This window comes from Eretmochelys imbricata, chromosome 1 (assembly GCF_965152235.1).
Source record: "Eretmochelys imbricata isolate rEreImb1 chromosome 1, rEreImb1.hap1, whole genome shotgun sequence".
Taxonomy (NCBI): domain Eukaryota; kingdom Metazoa; phylum Chordata; order Testudines; family Cheloniidae; genus Eretmochelys; species Eretmochelys imbricata.
Window position 1 is genome coordinate 298,991,045 of NC_135572.1, and position 13,677 is coordinate 299,004,721.

The 13,677-nt window shown below is 38.9% G+C and overlaps 1 protein-coding gene across 7 annotated transcripts in view; it reads right to left on the bottom strand.

Moving 5' to 3' along the window:
- Positions 1 to 13,677, bottom strand: part of MON2 (MON2 regulator of endosome-to-Golgi trafficking) — a 158,003-nt gene that overhangs the window by 109,646 nt on the left and 34,680 nt on the right. For all 7 annotated transcript variants that reach the window (XR_013347902.1, XM_077833626.1, XM_077833604.1 and 4 more), the window contains 4 exons: positions 5,969 to 6,098; positions 4,874 to 4,971; positions 3,738 to 3,863; positions 2,468 to 2,662 (listed from right to left, as the gene is read on the bottom strand). Coding sequence is in view for 6 of the 7 variants with exons in the window: in XM_077833626.1 (XP_077689752.1) it covers positions 2,468 to 2,662; positions 3,738 to 3,863; positions 4,874 to 4,971; positions 5,969 to 6,098 (549 nt within the window). In the remaining variant the exon portion in view is untranslated. The remainder of the gene's footprint in view (positions 1 to 2,467; positions 2,663 to 3,737; positions 3,864 to 4,873; positions 4,972 to 5,968; positions 6,099 to 13,677) is intronic.

Consider the following 13,677-nt stretch of genomic DNA (forward strand, 5'->3'; position numbering starts at 1 on the left):
AGTACTTGTGGCACCTTAAAGACTAACAAATTTATTTGGGCATAAGCTTTCGTGAGAGTTGTGATTCTCTTCATGGAGGTCTGATAAGGGAAAAGTATTTGCTGCTGAACAAACAGCATTAGTTGAGGTTAATGGGGATTGGGTGCTGGGAGGAGCAAACAAAGATCCCTCCCAACATCTCTCCCTTTACAAATCTCTGTAGTATTAGAAGTAACACATTTCTCTATATCATACATCTGTTTGTTCTACTGATGTCTATTAGGAAACAACTTTTATTTAAAAAAAGTAAATAATTTTCACAAGGACTTTACAGGGAAATAGTTTAAGGACAGAATACAACTCCCTCAAAAACAGCAACTATAGGAGACAGCCTGACTTACTAATACAAGTTCTTTAGGTGGTTTAAATTCCACCTTCTTCTAACATCCTCTAGCTGGGAAATGGGCAAGGATGAAGCAAAGAGAAGGCATAAGCAACAGTTTCTTTAGGGGTGTATGATGGGATGGCTGCCCCGCACTTGCAGAAAAGGGGTTAAAAGCAGCCCTATGGAGACTGTGCTGGAAACAGCCAATTAAAAAGGGGCTGAGAGGAGCAGCCAATCATGGCCTGCCTGACAGGCTCATATAAGAAGGGCTGCAGGGCAGAGCAGAGTTCAGTAACTGACTGGAGCTTGAAGGGAGAAGACCAAGTTCCTAGCAGGAAGGAGGAGTGCCAGCACCTGAGACAGAGCAGTGCAGTAAGCTGGGACCAGGGGACCTAGAGAGAACTCCTGGCTGGCTATTAGAACCTGCAAACTGAGGCCCTAAGGTAAGGACAGAAGAGGGTGCTGGAGCTGCCTGGGAAGTGGCCCCAAGACAATGGACTGCAGTTGCCATTGAGGGAGTTGCTGGACAGAGATTGCAGGTCCCCTGAAAGGGGGGAGAACACAGAGTGTGGCACAGCAGGACAGTGTCCCTGAAGAGGACGCTGCAGTCCTGGGAGTAGCATGGATCCTGGAACAAAAGTGACAGTGGCAAGACACCACCAGAGGAGGGCGCCCAGACAAGCAGAGCTCATTTCCCTGACAGCCAGCAGGAGGTGCCAGAGTGGTAAGTTGCACCTGTCACAGGGTGGTTTAGTTCTCCTGTCCCTGATATCCTCTTGGAAGGGGATGGGGGGGAAGTCTCCGTAGGATGGAGTGATTATTCATTCATCTCTCCCTTGCAGCACCCAACTTTCTGTTCTCCACACTCCTCCTCAGTCTTTTCTCCCATCTCCCACATCTTCTTACACACATTTTCCCTCTGATGTTTTAATGCTTCCAACTGACTCACATTTTGAGAACAGAGAGCAGCCATCTTCACTGATAGTAGCATGGTTCATGTCCCATTGAAAAACTGCTGCCATCTTTATTTGAGCACCCTCATTTCCCCAGGGCTTTAGGGAAAGAGCTGTTTTCTTTACTGAGAGCAGCAAAGTTTCAGTCACATTAAAAGTAATGGGAGATGGCAGTCATTTTGAATAAGTTTGAATATTGTATGACATCTGCAGTGTTCTGAGTTGTCATCTCCTGAACCAATTCCTTCTTTCTTCCTTCCTGCACATACATTAAATTTAGTTGCCTGAACACTTTTACCTGAGGGAATATTTTATTTTACTTTTACTGTTCTGAGTTTGTTCTGGACCCAGGAAAAGCCAGCAGTACTTTCCATATCTGACTGTGTAAGTGTGTAAATCCTTACTTATGAGAAGGAATTCCATATATACTAGGCAAAAAACTAACTTGTTTTAAGACTGAGCTTGTTAAGATTATGGAGGGAATGGTACATTGAGCTTGCCTAGAATGGCACATGGCCCTTCCATGACTGCTATTAGCAAATATGTGCAACAGCTAAAGAGGGGACAGTAGAGGGGGAAGGTTCTGAGTTATTACAGAGAATTCTCTCTCAGATGTTTAGCTGGCAGGCCTTGCCCACGTGCTAAGGGTCTAACTGATGACCATATTTGGGAACGGGAAGGAATTTTTCCCCAGGTCAGGTTGGTAGAGAGTCTGGGAGGGGGAGGGTCACCTTCCTCTGCAACATGAGACACAGGCCACTTGCTGGCTTGAATTAGAGTAAATGGTAGACTCTCTGTAACGTGAAGTCTTCAAAATAAAGATTTGAGGGCTTCCGTAACTCAACCAGAATTTATGGGTCCACTACAGGAATAGGTGGGAGAGGCTGTGTGCAGGTCAGACTAGGTGATCATGATGGTCCCTTCTGATCTTAAAGTTTGAGTCTATTCCATTTGAATAAGGATGGTTGTATTGTCCACAAACACAAAACAGTTCATGAACATGTAAATACTGAAAACTATACTGAAAGTGTTTACAGCTGTAACCATTAGTAAGTTGACATTTATAAGCACCTAACACATCATGGTGCAGAGTGCATGCATACACCCATGAGTGTAGATCTGTGAAAGGAATACTTGAACATATTCTTACCAGCAAACTGTAAAACTGCTTGATCAAAACAGAGACTACTCTCAGCAAGCGCATGCAGATAGGAAAATATGGTTTTTCCACTGGTGCAGGTGAGGATGATGTGCTGGAACCCTGTCTGAACTTGATATTTGGGGAGAATAGCTTTATCACAAGAGGGCAAACCCTCTCTTTAAGGAGGAAACTAAATTCTTGATGCTGTAAAGAAAAACAAAAATGTTAACAATGAGTTACATAAAATTAAAATAATCATCAATTCCAGGATTTAAAAGGAGACTTTCTTTAGTAGCTATCAGTACCTAAGCCTATAGCCATAACCATTTTTATTTAGGTAATCCAGTAGTTGAGAAAATGGAAATTAAAACATTGGAGATGATGATGTTACATGGAAAGATGTCAGTTATTATTCTCTGTCCAATTCCTGATTAATTATTTGATTTTATACAAAAAAATACATTCTTCATATTTAGAATGCATCTTAGTACTATGAACATATATGTGGCCTAATTCAGAAGTAATATAAATGTTGATGTAAGTTATGTGCTGAGGGAATGGAAAGGAGGCATGCAGCAAGGAAAACATGATAGAACACACTACATTCCTTTTCCCTGTGGTTTGTAAATTAAACTAATCTACCAATACATGACATATACCTTGCTTCTGAATTTGCCAAGTCTCTATTAAATGGATTACTGCAAGGTTATGATTGAGTGTTTCCATGCACCAAAGTCAGGTAAATTAAAAAATAATGGTTCCTACAGTTTTGTGCAAGAGGGACCAAGTTAGGGTTGCTGTGGGAACAGTGATGCCACAATATATCTTCCATATTCTGAAAGAATAGCTTCAAAAGCATCAAACGATCATGCAGAAGGACAAAAAATGTCATTGCTTGGCACACACCTTGACAAAGGAAACTTAAGAGATTTATGGTTTATAGAGAATTACACATTGCATGTACTTACATATAAACAATCACAAATATACATACATATACCCCCAAATGAACAAAATCAGAGATGTGTGCTCTACACAGAAAAAAGAAAAAGGACAACTGTATCTTTTAGGAAAGGAAAAACAGAATGCCAATAAGCACAAACTAAAAATTGTAGCCACTTTCAAATAGTCAAAGTTTATCTTACTAAAACTCTGATGTAAAAGTGTGTTAATTTTCACTTTCAGAAGTTATATTTAATAGGAGAGAGAGGCCCAATGGAAAGGATGTTCCCACGAAAATGAAGGGCTCTTCTCCCCACCTCCTTATGAAATAACTTACTTGTAAAAACACTTGAGGAAAATCATTGAGGACTGACTCAAGAAGTTCAAGGCCAAATGTCCGGGTCATTTCTGTCATACCCACCAGCCAGTAAGGAGCATCAGCATTAACCAACTGGCAAAGATCCTGAGAAACAAATATCACATAAGTTCTCTTCCTTCTGAGTAATTAACTATTCTTTTCCAACCTGAAGTTAACCTTCCCCTTAAATATATAAATACATATGTACACATACTAAATATGGGACAAGATTAATATGATGTTAGGAACAAAAAAATACTGCATATAAATAAGTCTTTTGAAAGCAGGAGTAAACAAAACATCTTGATCAACAGGTTAGATAAATCAGCAAGCTTCTGACTGCTCTAACACACACTATATTGACCATTTTCATTGTAAACTTCATAGTGTTATTGTAATTGGTAATGCAACATACTCTAGTTTTATCTGGCTTCTAGTATTTGGTTAAAACAAAAATTAAAAAAGCAAGCTCCTGAAATTAGTATGCTTATTGACACGGAGTCATTAGTATAAGCCAGTTCCACATCTTATTTTAAGCGTCTCCCAACATTCACCTTATCTTCAGTTTCCCATCACTTCTCCGGGAAAGAATACATAATTGTTGATAACCATACAAAAGGACGATATAACCATACAAAAGGAGGATTGAAAACTCTGGGCTCTAATAATAGGCATGATGTCCATACGATTTCTAACAAGGTGCACTTTTATCATAAAGACGACTTGCATGCGCAAAAACAGAATCCAAAAGGAAATGTTTAAAAGTAAGGTATGTGTTAGTGTAATAGACAAATATGATAATGATCTATTAAGAGACTATCAAACTGAATTAAGAAAATATGATACTATATTGGTAAAATCCTGTTGGTCACACAAGTGCTTAATTACTATAATCTCTTCAACAATTTAGTTATGCAATGGAAAATTACCAAATATTTAACTTTTACTAATACAATATTCCTTAATATCTGTTGGTAAACACATGACCCACATCTCTACTATAAAAAAAATTAAAACTTCAGCTATGAAACGTCATCTGCTTTTCAGAAATAAAAAGCAACTGTTCAGAACTGCAGAGTTATTAAGCACAAATCCTAAAAAATATCTACCAATACCTGAAAAAGCATATACGCATCTTTAGCGCATGGTTTCAGAGTACTGACAGATCTTCTGTTACTGTTTCCTGGAACTGGTACTGGTTGTTCAATAACATCTGTGTAAAAAAAAAAGTTTGAACAAAAGGATGTTCAAAAGCAAGTATCTATGCCTATAAGACAAACAGTTGCACAAACAGGTAATTGTTCCACTAATAAGTTTCAAAAATAAAGGTGAGGTTTTTATTCATTATTACTAATGAGTATTCCTTTAAAATAGGGGTTCCTTAGTCAGTTACTTTATAGTCACAAAATTTAGTTAAAAAGATATTTACTCTAAACGATCTAAGACTAAGTTATATAAATATACTTTTATTAATGATTACTTAAGATACTATTTTAACCTATTTTATTTCGGAGTAACAAGATTAACAGGAACACTAGAGTAATTTTTTTTCTATTACAGCCGTGCTAAGAGACCATGGTAAGATTCTGTGCTGTGAAACACTGAACTCATGGCCTGAAGAAGGAAGAGACATGGTAACTTTAAGCCACCTTTGTGCTCACCCAATTCTGGGCCACTCCACAGCCTTCCAACATAATGTAGTTTTAGGGTTTTTCCTAAATTACAGCAGCCTGTCCCTAGCTACCTACGAGTCACTGAACTACTCAATCTCCACAGTTCTACCTGCTGTGGTCCTGCCACAACCTGGCCATCTTACCCCCAGCCTCCACCCAATGACTGCCTTGCAAACCCTAGCCTTAAGGCTGTTTTCTGTAGTCTCTGCATTGGGGAAATTCTGTCCTAGCTTTTAGAGCTTTACACCACTCTGGCCTGTTTATGCAATATAAAGGGACTGGAGAGGGCATGAGGATCTCATCATGAATCAGGATCAAGGATGCATTATATTAGATTCTGCGAAAACACAGGGGTAAAAGTGCATCCCACCCAATAAAAGTGAATGAGCTATGCCTACAATTTTTGCAGCATTTAGAAACTTTGTGTTCAATATATTTATATATTTCAGAATCCTAGCAAGGTAACTATTTCTGTGTTTTTAAATACAGCTCTAGAAAACAGGTTAAAATACACATAAACAAAAGGAAAACATTTACCTTTGTATCGTTCGTCTTCAGAAACCACTCTCTCAAAAACGACAGTAACTACTTGTCGCACTGTAGCTGCAGCAGTGTTATTTGTGATATTATCTTTTGTGAAGTGAAGTCGAAAGCAAAGGACAATTGCCTGCCAAGCAATTTCCAGTTAATACAATGTATTTTTTTTAGCTAAAACTAATAGTTAACCATAACATTTTTTCCTCTAATAATTTATCAAGAAGATACCTAGAGATGACTTTTATTCTTCTTTATATTTTATATATACATAAAGCTGAACTAAAGTCTGATACAAAAAAGATTTCTAGATTGTGCTGTGAAAAATGTATTTTCATTGCTCCCATGGCCTCATGGAAATTAGACAGTAATAATTAAATTCTGATTTAGATGTGCCAATGAAGACTGTAATAATTTTACAGGCAATTCAGATACAATAAGTGACCATGTAAAACATAATTTAACACTTATTCCATTAAAATAACTATGTTAAGAGGACATTAAGGTTATATGGTTAGTCACACACAGGTCAGGAAATGTCAAAGCTAAAGAAGTATACACAACCTTAACTCTGCCCCCTCTTGAATTAGGACATGGTCTAATTACATGATCACACATTCCTCTAAGGCAAGTAATTACTTCTCCCTATGGTTCGTATTTTAATGTTATAATCACACTATACGGTAACAAGTTGGTTCCTCTTCAAGGTGCTAATACCTCACACAGTAATGATAGTAATTCACAAGATGTTTCTCAAGAAATACACTGAGTTGCATTAATAGTACATATTTTAATAATCTTTTTACTATGTATTTATGTAGAATTTCTCATTTGTATGACATAAGTTGTTTTCTCCTGAAATAATTCATTTTATAATTAAATGTACTAGTGTATGTTTTTGCATTGTGTTGCACTTCAACCACAGTAACATTGCAATATGTTGTGAGTTTCACAAATATATAAATACATTGTTCAGCTTTCTCTTTCTGTAATTGACTTATGCAGTCTGTTTACATGGCACACACAGATTAATACACAGTACCATAAGATACCATACATATATAAGTTTCCAGCAACTACTACCTGATACTATTTATTTTTTTAATTAGACAGCACTAATGGTAATGCCTATAGTTAAGGCTGCCTAACATTTTCCTTCATGAAATCAGTGTTTTAATTACTTGTAACTTCCAAAACTTCAACTTTTAGACTGGTTTCAGAGTAACAGCCGTGTTAGTCTGTATTCGCAAAAAGAAAAGGAGTACTTGTGGCACCTTAGAGACTAACCAATTTATTTGAGCATGAGCTTTCGTGAGCTACAGCTCACTTCATCGGATGCATACCGTGGAAACTGCAGCAGACTTTATATATACACAGAGAATATGAAACAATACCTCCTCCCACCCCACTGTCCTGCTGGTAATAGCTTATCTAAAGTAATCTTCAGGTTAGGCCATTTCCAGCACAAATCCAGGTTTTCTCACCCTCCACCCCCCCACACAAATTCACTCTCCTGCTGGTGATAGCCCATCCAAAGTGACAACTCTTTACACAATGTGCATGATAATGAAGTTAGACCATTTCCTGCACAAATCCAGGTTCTCTCACTCCCTCACCCCCCTAAATGGCCTAACTTCATTATCATGCACATTGTGTAAAGAGTTGTCACTTTGGATGGGCTATCACCAGCAGGAGAGTGGAGGGTGAGAAAACCTGGATTTGTGCTGGAAATGGCCTAACCTGAAGATTACTTTAGATAAGCTATTACCAGCAGGACAGTGGGGTGGGAGGAGGTATTGTTTCATATTCTCTGTGTATATATAAAGTCTGCTGCAGTTTCCACGGTATGCATCCGATGAAGTGAGCTGTAGCTCACGAAAGCTCATGCTCAAATAAATTGGTTAGTCTCTAAGGTGCCACAAGTACTCCTTAACTTTTAGACTGAAATTTTCCAAGCTGTGTCTACACCTTAGGCTGAATTTTTTTTGCTGGGAACATTTTAGCAAAAACAGTTCAGTCACTTCTCAGAATTAGGTTAAGGAAAAATACATTGCTCTGTAGAGACTTGTTAAGAATTTGGCAGGTATATTCTCTCTGTATTGAGCATGCTCCAGCCAAAGGCCGAGCAAGCCCCTCCCTGCAATTGCTCTTTTTAACTACTAGGGGTTGCTGCGGTGCCACATAATGAAACAAAGGAGGGAGACTTTCTTGCAGCTGCTCACATGCTTCTGCTGCTGGCACCAAAAAGGAGGAGGAAACTACTTGTCTGGAATGAAAAGGGTGAGGAGGTGGGGGATGCAGAGAGGCTGGTAAGAGAAGAGAGAAATGAAGAAACAACAGGATCTAGGCAGGATGAAGTGTGAGGAATAAAGACAGACAGACAGCAGGATGAGGAGGGGTGGACGGGGCAGAAAATGGCTACTAGAATACATGTTAGCAGCAGAGGAGACAGATGTGTTAGACAGGGAAAGAAACATCAGTAACTACTACATAATGCTCCCTCCCAGAACCTGGAATAGAACCCTGGGTTCTTGAGTCTCAGCATTCCTCTGCTACCTAGAAAACAGCATGAAATCCAATGGCAAAGTGCCTTCCCTGCCCCCAGTCACCCACCCCATTTATTGCCTCATCCACAAAAGAGAAAAGCCAGCTACTGCTATCAGTTACTCCCCTCTATTAGCTCTAGTGATACAGGTCTGTGCATCTAAAGATTCCAATCCTGCCAGTGAACCATGTGGATGGTCAGTATTTCTCCACATGCTAGAAGTTCTGTTTTTTTCAGTTTGTATGAATCCACACATGCTTCTTTTTTTTTTTGTTTGTTTGCTGATATTTAAGACTAGGAAATTACACAATAAGACTTAAACTTGTGAAGTCAAGCACTCGAACGTTAAGAAATGCCAGAATAAATGTTGCCCACACAACCTTAATTTGGGTCCTTTGTGCATATACATTGCTGAGATAGTATACAGTTATTTAATAAGAGACTTTTTTCTACTGGACCCTGCCTCACTCAATGCACAGGATGGAGGATGTTCATTATTCAACACGTGGCATAGTGTATTTACTGCATACCATCCAAATTCTATACGGAGTAGAGAATTCCTAATTTCCTCACAGACTTTTCTGTGGCGCCCACCACAATATCATCTCACTGTTTAACAAACTTTAATGAACTTCTCTTCACAATACTCTTAAGAGGTAGGGAAATATTATCCTTATTCTATAAATAAGTAATAGGCACAGAGAGATTAAAGCCAAAAATATCAACAATGTCCACTAATTTTCAGTGGCAGAGACCAGGACAGAATTCAGTTTTCCAGGTTGGCATTCAACTGCCCATACTTCCAGACCATCCTCTCTTTTCCCACAATCACCTGCTTGATTTAACTACTCGTCTTCCAAATTCAGCAACAAACGAGGTACAGGTTATACAGAAACAGCTTCATGAACTACACAACCTTAATTCTCTGAGCACCATCCATCCCGTACACTGAACAAGGTTGGAGTCCCACAGAAAGCATAATAGGTGATTATATACAGTAACTCCTCACTTAACAATGTCCCGGTTAATGTTGTTTAATTGCTGAAAAATTAGAGAACATGCTCGTTTAAAGTTGTGCAATGTTCCCTTATAACGTTGTTTGGCAGCCGCCTGCTTTGTCCACTGATTGCAGAAAGAGCAACTCATTGGAGCTAGCTGGTGGGGGCTTGGAACCAGGGTGGACCAGAAGGCCCCCTATCAGCTCCCTGTGCGGTAGCAGCCCAGCAGGCTATCAATTGCCAAGCAGTTCAGCTGTTCCTTCCCCCACTGCCATGTGCTGCTCCTGTCCTCTGCCTTGGAGCTGCTCCCAGGAGCCTTCTGCTTGCTGTGCGTCGGGGTGGTGGTGGTGGGGGGGGGGTGTGGGGAAGAGGGGTGCTAATGTCAGGGCATCCCTCTCCCCACATATGCTTTCCTTTCACTTAAGGATGGCTGAACCATTTATGTTCATAGATATAAAAATATCCCCTTCCAGTAGAGACCAAGCACAAAAAATGTCAACCGGGAATGTTAGTCCGATAAATCTGAGAGGCTGAAAACAGTAGGTTATAACAGAAAATACTGTGTAGTAACTACTGCATACAGATTTCAGAGTAACAGCCATGTTAGTCTGTATTCGCAAAAAGAAAAGGAGTACTTGTTGCACCTTAGAGACTAACCAATTTATTTGAGCATAAGCGTTTGTGAGCTACAGCATCTGATGAAGTGAGCTGTAGCTCACGAAAGCTTATGCTCAAATAAATTGGTCAGTCTCTAAGGTGCCACAAGTACTCCTTTTCTTTTTACTGCATACAGAGATGACTAGTGCCTGCAGATAGTAAGGGGGCACAATTTAAATGTTTTCTTCCCCAACAGCTTAAGTCACGGCCCCTTCCAACCCCCCTCCACCCTCAGCAGCCTCTCCCCGCAGCTCCCAGATGTTTGCTGCCGCCGCCTTGCCCAGTGGCCACAGCTCCCAGCTTGCCGGCTCCAGCAGCTGAGGTATGATTTTTTTTTTGGGGGGGGGGGGGGGGCGGCAGCCACACTATATGACAAGCAGGGCCAGCAAACCCTGGCAAAAATCTGGGGGGAGACACGTGAACCAACTTGCCTCCCCATGCATTGCCTATGACTGCATGTAGCTTTTTCTTGTTAAATTCACACAGCAGTTTAGTTTCAGTTTGTGGAAAATACAGAATGCCTAACTATTGTGTTCCTGATGCAGCATCTAACAATCTCTTCTCTTAAGGGATTTCTGTTTCCCTACTAATGACGCGGCTCTGGTCAAAACATGATCTCTGACTGACAAAATTATACAAGGATAAAGCCCATTTTGTAAAAACAGGAGAACTTCTGAGATTATATCTCAGCTTCCACAAGGAAAGACAAGGATGCGAGAGTTAGACATCAGAAAAGGAACTCCTAAGGCCTGCTATCTTTTGTGTTTCTTACTCCTTCAGCAGAGAATGAAAAAACTACAAACGCAATAGCAGAGAAAGGAATAACTAAGTAACATTAGACATACTGATGTTAAGTGAGGCAAGAGTGGCATGCCCCACAAAAAGAGTTATTAGTAAAGTCCCCCCAAAGGCTGGCTCAGAAAAATTTGTCTTGTTAAGACTAGGAGAGTGATTCAATATAATGTATTCCTGGAGGGACTGCTATGCTGTTGCATTCAATGTCAACCAAAAAAATAACATCCATATATTTAGTGAAGATGCTAAGGGCACACATTAGCTCCAACAGTAGTCATACGACTGCTTCTGAACTACACTGTATGTGACTGTTTTAGGGGAATATGGATTCATGCCAGATTTCCACTGTTCTTGATGAAAACAACATGACATTTTGTAGTGTTAAAAAAAAAAAAGGCAAGAGGCCCAACTATTTAAAGTAGAGATTATTTGTGAAACTTCGGAATTAGCTTAAAGGCGACCAGATTTGCTGTTCTTTAGGACACAGATTAGGGTATAAAGTACCAAGAATAAAACTATCTGAAAGGTTTCTGTTTGAACAACTTTATTGTCACTTTCAATAATGGCTTCTTTACCTCTCAACATAGGTCACCATTTTTTAAAAATGTATGTCTGGAAAAAATGAAACAACAAAAGAGTGCTGAAGAGGTCTTTGAAGTAACTTTGGTGAAGTTATTACCTAAAGAATGGAAAATAACATAAAAAGAAGTATTTATAAACTATTTGAATGGTCTTGATCACCCTGGCTCTGTGCCAATATCTGTCACTTGTATTGCAGAAATGAAATGAAAGGATGAGTTTGTGTTATATTTTAATAACCTCCTAAAACTGACCAAACAATGATCTTTGTTATCTGGGGTAGGCTAACTAAACCCTTCTGCACATAAGCAGGAAGCCTTTAAATCATCACCTGGGAAATTAACTTGTTAGAGGCAGCCAGAGTATAGTTTATTATATTTTCAAGCTACAAGTCATGAGCCATCTGATATTGATATCTGGGAGTTTACACATCTTTTTCCATAGGAAACCAATTGTTCCAATATAAAATTCTTATATGAATTGTTTAATCTTTCACAAGATGGAAAGACTATATGTTGCTATAGATTATCATATTAACAAATACTTACTAGAAAGAAGGTTAAATATATTAACTCTAAAGTTAAAAAGCACTGAATGAGATCACCTTTTGAATTGCTTACAAAGAAAACCTTCAACAAGGGATTGTCAAAGAAATCAATAATAGCATAGAAAACACTCAACTTCAAATCTTATTAATTAAAATAAATTAAAAATAGCTTCAGATCTTCTATTTTCCCAAGTCACCATGCCAATATTGAAACTGCTCCTCAAAAGGACTTGAATAGATGGGCTGGCTTATTAGTATAAGACTAGCCATCTAGTCAGTCAGGTAAAGATGGCAGTTCCTTTAGTGATTTTGCTCTTCCCCGGCTCTTGGGCGAGTGGGGGAGGCCCAGAATATCAAACCAACACACGTCCCAAAACTACATCCCCGGGTTTGTTGTTAACATTAACAATTTGAATAGCCAAGTCCAAGAAAGTACCTACTACCTAGCCTCCCAGATGCCGAATTACTCTCTGCCCTGTTCTTTACACCATTTATCCAATTTCCAGTTGCCTTAGTGGACTAACCTGCCACAGCTGCTGCAATCAGTAGAAGCCCTTGATAACACTACTTTGTTCCCTCTTGTGTACATTTTAGACTGTAATCATCCAAACAAAAAATAAATGTTAAGGGAATAGGGAAAAAGAAAGCACCTCCCACAAAAATTACCCAGGCAACCTTTAAGGCACTCAAAATGTAGTCACTCTGTCTACACACAAAGTGCTTTCAAATGCACAATGTACATTGATAAAATAATGAAAAATGTTTCTCTAATCTTTCAGTTACAGTAATCTTAGATATTATATGTAATAGACAAATACATTGTGCAGAAACATGGTTTTAAAATTCTTTCCAATTTGGATATTGAAGACTGAATCTGAGAAACCAATTCTGTAAAACTGGGGAAAAAAGACAAAGAATGAAGTCCTTTTGTTCAAATTCACAGCATTTGAAAAGGATTCTAATTATTTTGACGCCCCAGAAAAATCTGACAGTGGCTAGATTAACATATGCTCTGCCTTCAGAGCATAGTGAGGAGATGACAATTCAGAATGCTTTTTATAATACTATTTAGATGGAAAATGAAGAAAAAAACCTGTAAGGGGAATTTTGGTATACAGAATTCCTCAATCCAAATTTTGCGAGGACATGGATCAATAGACCTATTCTTGCAAAAAGTACCAGGAAATTAAGATACAAGTGGATCAAGACCCTCATTTTTGTGTCTCAGTTGAAAGGTGGCATCAACACAGTGCATCTTTAAGTTATATTGTAATGTTATTTCAGTTCTAACTCAAACAAAAATGTGCCACCAACACAAGGGCTATTTAGGAAATAGGTTTTTTTGGGATGCCTCCTTTAAAATACTAGTCAAGATAAACTCTTGGTGCATTGGCTGTGATTTCAGAGCTCAAGGTGTTGTGGGGTCTAGATTTCTCTGCCCTGAAAACATCCACACGTGCACAAGACTACTGGATTTAAAGCACTAGGTTATTATTCATGGGAATAGTCCTTTTTTAAAAACCACTTCTGGGTCTTATAGTGAGGAATTTCTTATTCTGGAGAAACAGCAAAAACAGATAAAAAAAGAAGC